The 7,284-nt window shown below is 34.7% G+C and overlaps 2 protein-coding genes across 5 annotated transcripts; one reads left to right on the plus strand and one right to left on the minus strand.

The window, feature by feature from the left end:
* The first annotated feature begins 462 nt into the window (after positions 1-462).
* On the plus strand, positions 463-3,758 carry LOC130942086 (uroporphyrinogen decarboxylase 1, chloroplastic). Of its 3 annotated transcripts, XM_057870772.1 has the most exons (6): positions 468-681; positions 820-973; positions 1,116-1,498; positions 1,583-1,867; positions 2,389-2,624; positions 3,263-3,758. In XM_057870772.1, the coding sequence occupies exons 3-6, from the start codon at positions 1,172-1,174 to the stop codon at positions 3,429-3,431; spliced, it is 1,017 nt and encodes a 338-aa protein (XP_057726755.1). In that variant the 5' UTR covers positions 468-681; positions 820-973; positions 1,116-1,171; the 3' UTR covers positions 3,432-3,758. The 3 variants fall into 3 exon arrangements, 2 of the variants coding, with proteins under 2 accessions (XP_057726754.1, XP_057726755.1); XR_009070811.1 differs by lacking the exon at positions 820-973 and having other exon boundaries at positions 463-681; positions 2,389-2,743; XM_057870771.1 differs by lacking the exon at positions 820-973 and having other exon boundaries at positions 463-681.
* A 363-nt stretch (positions 3,759-4,121) lies between these two features.
* On the minus strand, positions 4,122-6,382 carry LOC130940539 (GEM-like protein 2). Of its 2 annotated transcripts, XM_057868703.1 has the most exons (5): positions 6,147-6,382; positions 5,942-6,052; positions 5,133-5,416; positions 4,773-4,865; positions 4,122-4,602 (listed from the first exon to the last, which is right to left on the minus strand). In XM_057868703.1, exons 1-5 carry the CDS (start codon positions 6,262-6,264, stop codon positions 4,390-4,392), a joined length of 819 nt encoding a protein of 272 aa, XP_057724686.1. In that variant the 5' UTR covers positions 6,265-6,382; the 3' UTR covers positions 4,122-4,389. The 2 variants fall into 2 exon arrangements, with proteins under 2 accessions (XP_057724686.1, XP_057724687.1); XM_057868704.1 differs by lacking the exon at positions 4,773-4,865 and having other exon boundaries at positions 4,133-4,602.
* Positions 6,383-7,284: the final 902 nt, after the last annotated feature.

Raw genomic sequence — 7,284 nt, forward strand, 5'->3', positions numbered from 1 at the left:
GTGAACAGAAACGTGTTTTACATTGGTATGGGATGTACAAATCGGATGCACCGATTTGTTTGTTTTATTTTTTTTTTCAAACAAACAATCACAACTCGGACGGTCCGTTTTGATTTTTTAAAAAAAAAAAAACCTAAAAACGGAGGGTCCGTTTTGTTTTAAAGAAAAAATTAAAAAAAAATAGAAAACGGAGGGTCCGTTTTCGGTTTTAAAAAAAAACAAAAAAAAAAAAACCTGTACACGGAGGGTCCGATTTCATGTTAAATAAATAAAAAAAATAAACAAAAACTAATCGGACGGTCCGATTTGTGATTAACGAATTTTTTAACAAAGAACTCGGACGGTCCGATTTCTCCCTATCCCACACTTGTGTCTAACACCTGTATACACCATAATCAAGCACAACTCACACACCCTTCCAATATAAAAAAAAATTAGCCTATGTATGTTCCCTGTGTGAGACTGAACCCAAACAGAAAGGGGATAAGGAGCAAGAGCGAGCAACGAAAGAAGAGAGAAAGAAAAAAAACATGGCTTCCACTTCCATTAACACTTTCACTGGTTTTGTTGGATGGAAATCTTCTTCTTTGTTTCCACATTCTAATGCCTTAAACGCTACACTCTCACTCCCTTTCAAACCAAAACCGCACTTCTCCGTCACTTGCTCTGCCTCTTCTTCCGGTACCACAGTTTTTTCCTTCTTCTGATTATGCTCTTCATTTTGTTCAATTTAGCTTCTTTTTCTTTTTTATTTTCTTCCAGTTCATTTATTTTTCTGGTTCCTAATATCATTCGGTTTTAACAAATTTGTTGCTTTAGATAGTGGTGCAAATTGTTACAGGGTTCTAGGAGAGGGTAATTCAGGTATTTTTGAGTCTTTGAGATGAATCCATTATTGGAGATTGTTGAATTTGATTGATTGAAGGCATGGAGAAAGAGGGGAAACGGTTCTGTTAACAATTAACATTCATTTGTATGTTTTACAGAATGAGTAATATTGTTCAAATTTGGGAGACTGTTATAAGCATTTCATTCTCTTGATTACTCTTTCATTTCTTGATTATACTCATTTAAGCAAGAGAAATTCATGATTTTTGTGGTGATTTTATCTTCAGATCCTCTGCTGGTGAAGGCTGCCAGAGGAGAACCTGTTAGTCGGCCACCAGCATGGATGATGCGCCAGGCGGGAAGGTACATGGCTGTTTACAGAAAGCTTGCTGAGAAATATCCATCCTTTCGAGAGAGGTCGGAGACAACTGATATCATTGTGGAAATTTCTTTGCAGCCTTGGAATGCCTTTAGGCCTGATGGAGTGATAATTTTCTCTGACATCCTTACGCCTCTTCCTGCATTTGGGGTCGAATTCGACATTGAAGACGTAAGGGGTCCTGTTATTCAGTCCCCAATACGCTCCGAGGAGGGACTAAAGGCTCTGCATCCAATTGACCTGGAAAAGCTCAGTTTTGTTGGAGATTCACTCAAGATACTGCGCAAGGAGGTAAACCTAGTTGCATTACCTCTTCTATATATCATGGCTATCCTTCAAAGGAGCCGTTTTCCTTACTTATTGCTTTTTACTTAGGTTGGTGGTGATGCTGCCGTTTTAGGTTTCGTGGGAGCACCTTGGACAATAGCAACATATATAGTGGAAGGGGGTACAACACGCACCTATACAACCATTAAGAGTATGTGCCATACAGCACCACATTTATTGCGGACTCTGCTCTCTCATTTGGCGCAAGCAATAGCAGATTATGTTGTTTTCCAAGTGGAGTCTGGGGCTCACTGCATACAAATATTTGATTCATGGGGTGGACAACTACCACCTGATATGTGGGAATGCTGGTCAAAGCCTTATATCAAAGAGGTAATGTAGAACTAGTTCCCATTTATTTTCATCTTATTGAAATTGTGTTCTAATTTTTCAAACTGTTCTATTTGGGATCCATGTCATAGCAAGCCTAAGTGTATGTATTTCAACTTTTGCTTATTTGTTTAGTTGAATCTTTGAACTAGACAAACCATCTGTCGCTTTCAAAGGTTTGCAATTACAGGTTTTGTTTTATGTAAATTATTGTCTTGTTCCAAGCTCTCATGATTGTCATTTGGTTGGTAAATAATAAGATGAGCTAAGAGCTTGTAATTTGTAAGCATCGAGTGGTAAATAAGCTCAGTGGATGTTGATCTTGGTCTTCTGAATTTCAGAGATTAAAGTCCAAATCAGAGGCTACACCTTCAGACTGTTCTATTTAATTGAAACTATGTTGCTGTTAGTGCATCATCATAATTTATAAAACATAAAATATTTGCGAATTGAATGTTGGGCGCAAGATGCTATTGTTCCATATTTTTTCCTCTTTTGCCATGTACTGATTTCTAAACTTCCAGATTGTAGATTTGGTCAAGAAAAGATGCCCCGAGACACCGATTGTTCTTTATATAAATGGAAATGGTGGCCTGCTTGAGCGTATGAAAGATACTGGAGTTGATGTTATTGGGCTGGACTGGACTGTGGATATGGCAGATGGAAGAAGAAGATTGGGTAGTGGAATAGGTGTGCAGGGAAATGTGGACCCTGCCTACTTATTCTCCCCACTTCCTGCCCTCACTGAAGAAATTCAGAGGTTGGCGATTTAATATCTTTTTAACTCTGACCTTCTTCATTCTCGATAGTCATATCCTTTACCTGTTCAGCCTGCATTTCCCCCCCTGTTCATGATTCAGATCCAGTGCGACTGTCAAGGTTATTATTCACATATACCTTCCCTGATATTTGGTTAACTATCTGCATAAACGGGAACAAGGTTATCATACTCGAGAGCTCTCCTAAACTCCAATCCAGGAGTCATGGAGTTTAGATGAATCTGAATCGTATGAGGTTAACTCTGAAACATGTAAGCTTGATTCGGGTGCCTAAACTTGTAAACTCCTCGGAGAGTTTATTAGTTTAGAGAGGTTAATAACCTTGGATGAAAATTTTGAAACAAATATCAAAAGATAAAAAGAAGAAATACTGAAACAGATGAAGCAGTGTGCAAATGGTTGGAGAAATTTTATAAAAGGCATTGTTACTAAGTTATTTAATTCACTTTCAAAATAAGTAGTGCGTTCAATGAGAGAGTCTGAAACTTGTGTGCTTGAGTTTTGTCTTACTTGATGAATGCTGTTGCGGTCACTTTATGTTATGTTAGTGGTTTATGAGAATGGAGAAATGGATTTTATTTTCTCTCTTGAATTCTTAAGCTGATAATGTATTTGTTAGGGTTGTGAGGTGTGCTGGGCCTAGACGGCACATCCTTAATCTCGGGCATGGTGTTCTTGTTGGCACACCTGAAGAAGCTGTTGCACATTTCTTTGAAGTTGCTAGGAGCTTGAAGTTTGATACACTTTTTCAAAACAAATCTGCAGAAGATCCTAGATTGGTAGCTTAAGGACAAATGCCACATTATCTATGCCATGTGTATTGCTTTGGTCTTTGGTGAGTGTAGAATAGAGCAGGCTAGTCCCTCCTCATTCTTCTGTAACTTTGTGATGATTAGAGGTTGAGGATTTGCACATTGAAGTGCCGGCTAACTGATCAAACTAGATGCATTTTCATTTTGTATTCTTCTGTATTTATTGTGGAATATGATAATCCAATGAGGTTCCCTTCCAAATAGTTTGTATTTATTGTGGAATCTACTCCAGCATATATGGTTTTCAGTCAAAACACATCGGATTTTCTATTCATTTGTAATCAATTTGGCCTCGTGATTTTATCTGGCATCAAATTGATCCTATTATTTGAGCGTCAACTGAGTATAAAAAAAAGGCACTTAAGAGAGAACACAAAGAAAATGTGTCTAGAATATTACGCGTCTAACCTTACCTCAGATGAGATGATGTTAGTGTTGGTTTGGATTGATTTATTTGAGTGAAAAATATTTTTTTAAAAAATAAAATATTTTTATTAAACTTTAAATATGTTTAGATACATCTTTTAAAAAAGTATTTATTAAACAAATATGAGCAAATGACGTTTTTAATATTTAAAAATTCTTTAAAAAATTTATTAAGATATGAATTTTTTTATAAGAAAGATTTAAAAAAAAAGTACCATTTTTCAAAAGTAAATCTAAACTGATCCTAAATTCTCTCTCTACTAAGACTATAATTACAAATGTTGGTTTCATTGTGTCTATAAAATTTGAATATAGTAGCCATAATAAAGATTCATTCTAATTGGCTTCCACTGAAAAGTGCAATGCAACAAAGCTCTAACACAGACCAGAAAAACATTGTGTAACAAGAATGTTTCTTTAGTGTCTTGGTGAATAGATACATTGAAGGAAGCACCTTATTTTTCTGGACACATTTTATGGGATTGATCTAAGCATACATTTTCATTTGTCACTGCAGCTGAAGCCTTCCATTTCCACCGGAATAGTTGTGAAATTGAAGCAGTGCCTCATTGAGAGTCTTGAGAGCCATGTCATATGATATAAACCCCATGAAGTAGAACTCATAACCATCAACTGACACAATTTGGATGTATTTTTCTGAAGGGTTGAATCTATTTGTGGAAGGGCTCACTGTGCTTACCTGAGGCAGCTCCAATACAACCTACACCATACCCCAAAAAACAAAGGATTAGTATATGACGCCAGAAAGTTACCCTAAAATCAGAATGCTGCTAGTTTAGAAAATCCACAAGTATGATGTCATTTTTAGGATGGATTCTTTTGTATGCAAATACATCCAAAAATTATAAGAGGGTTTAGAATTCTAGACACCTGTGTTGTATGTCTATTTGTACGATACATATCTGTGTCATAGAGTGTCCGGGAAAGGGCCGCACCCATAGAGTGTAATCTAGACATCCTAACCTGATAATTACATCAGTGGCTGATTCATGGCTTGAACCCGTGACCTTGGGTCATATCTCAGAGTATACATCAACGAAATTTGTATGCACATGTTGAATTTTTAGTATTGAATAGAGAAAATAAGATAAGGGTGGAGCTATGAGAGATGATATTATGAACAATGAATAATTTTATATGGTAACAAGTTGTACAAAAAATCCAGTCACTAAGGTAGAATAAACCTGTTGAAATCATTAGCAAAGCAATAAGGTAAGGACAAGTAAGTACCTTATAGTAAATACAGGAGGATCTATGGTGCTGAAAGGACATGGGATGGTGACAAATTGGATAGTCACTGCAAAATGCAACTCTTTTATTGGACACATAAAGTGTTCCAATCACAGGTCCAGATGTTGTTGATATGTAGCATGCAAATGGCTTCAATAGCCTCTCTCCTGGTACAAACCCAAATGTTTGTTGAAACAGTTTGTCAGATCCTCCATTTGTGAGTGCCCTTGTTCCTTGAACAATTCTTGCCATTGCTGCATCTGCTGGACTTGAACTTATTCTTACTGTGCACACAATTGAAAAGATACATTCAGTTTGAAACTAGTTATGTAAGAATGTTGAAGACTAGCAGTAATAAGTATCATTACTTGGTCGAACTCTCGAGTTAACTTGTAAATTCTTACAAATTTTAGCTCCTCTAAATAAAATTTTTATGAGTTTATGAATTCAGTGTTATGATTAAGTTTACCTAAGTTTCATTAGCTTACGAGTTTGATAACCTTATATTTATGTCTCTGTCTCTGCTTCCAAACACATTTTCGTCTTCATTTTTTTCCCTCGGTATTTATTTCTGTATTGGAACAGAATCCAAACGGAGCCATAAGATTTGCAATTCCCAATTTAATTGGTGTCCAATTGACACACACATACACACCTTTAGATTTGCAAATTCACAATTCATAGTATCTATTGAAAAAGATACTTTGAGAGATGAGTTTTGGTTATATATTCCTAAATTGTAGTGAATATTGTTAATAATCTGAAATTGATATATAAGAGGTGAAAGTGAGAAAGAAAAACTAACTCACTATGGTTCCAGAAATTATCAACCATGTTTTCTGCATGTCTAGCAGCTTTTTCAACCGTCCTGCTGCAGCGGTTAAATCCATCACATATTGAATCCAATGTTTGATTAGGACCTGAAAAGAGAAACCAAAACAAAAGAGCAAAATTAGTGAAAGAAGAAGAATCTTTGTGATCAGAAGAGTACTAGTGTTATTGGAAATCACTCACGGTTGTTGTTGTTTGATGCAGAGGAAGGAGGAGCAGGGGAGATATGAACATAAGGGTTGTTGGGGTTGTTGATGTTGTTGCTGTTAGTTGTGATCGGAATCTCTGTGTGATTATTCATTGTTCTTGTGGAAGAGTGAGCAACAAAAGAGCATATTTAAGATTAAACGAGTTAGCAATCAAATTGAAGTGATAGTGATGAGTAAGTTCAAGATATATGGTGCATAATAAAAGCCGAAAGTAGGAATATGATGCTAAAAGCATATAGTAGGTGTTAAGGTATTTTCTTTAAATAATATTTTTTATTTCAAGTTGATGTTTGATGGTTTTCTATACTCTAATATTTTTATTTATAGTACAAAGATCTCTGTTTAATAAAATAGGAACAATATATATATAATTAGGAAAATTATACAAATAAAAAAATATAATCTAAATATTAAATGAGTATAATCTATTAATGTATAAAGAAGAACAATTTCAATAATTAATTTTACCAAGATATAACAACAAATTCATTTTTTATTTAATTTTTTTATTAGTTAAGATGTGTTTTAAAAATAATCATTTGAAAAATAAATTATTAAAACATACAAATTAATATTAACTACTCAAAATTTTATACACTTATTTGTTGTAGTTAGATTAAACATCAATATAATAATAAATTTAGAGAGTGAACCTTTAAAATTCTTGACAAATGTTTTCATAGGACTTTGACAAGTATTTTTTATAGGGTTTTTTTTTCGTTTACTTCCAACTCATACCCAAAATCTCATCATTCTAATCCTTGATTGGAATTGAAACACAAATTTTTCATAATGAAGTCAGTGGTAGGGGTGAGCACGGGTAATCAGGTTCGTCTGAACTCGAACTGAATCAATTAAATTAGTTCTAAAACCAACGGATAATCGGATCCAACTCGAACCAAATCGATGGTCTTTGTTAGTGATTGGTTCGGGTATCGGTTTTGAGGATGCGAAATCCGAACCAACCCACGAACCCGATTATATATTAATTAAATAATAAAAATAAAAATATATATATGACTTTTCCATTAGACAAAGATTATTCACTATTAATATGTTTGAATTTTAATGAGTTTAATTTTTAATGTATTTGGTATTTAACATGTTTGGAT

The sequence above is a fragment of the Arachis stenosperma genome, chromosome 7 (assembly GCF_014773155.1).
Source record: "Arachis stenosperma cultivar V10309 chromosome 7, arast.V10309.gnm1.PFL2, whole genome shotgun sequence".
NCBI classification, from domain to species: Eukaryota; Viridiplantae; Streptophyta; class Magnoliopsida; order Fabales; family Fabaceae; genus Arachis; species Arachis stenosperma.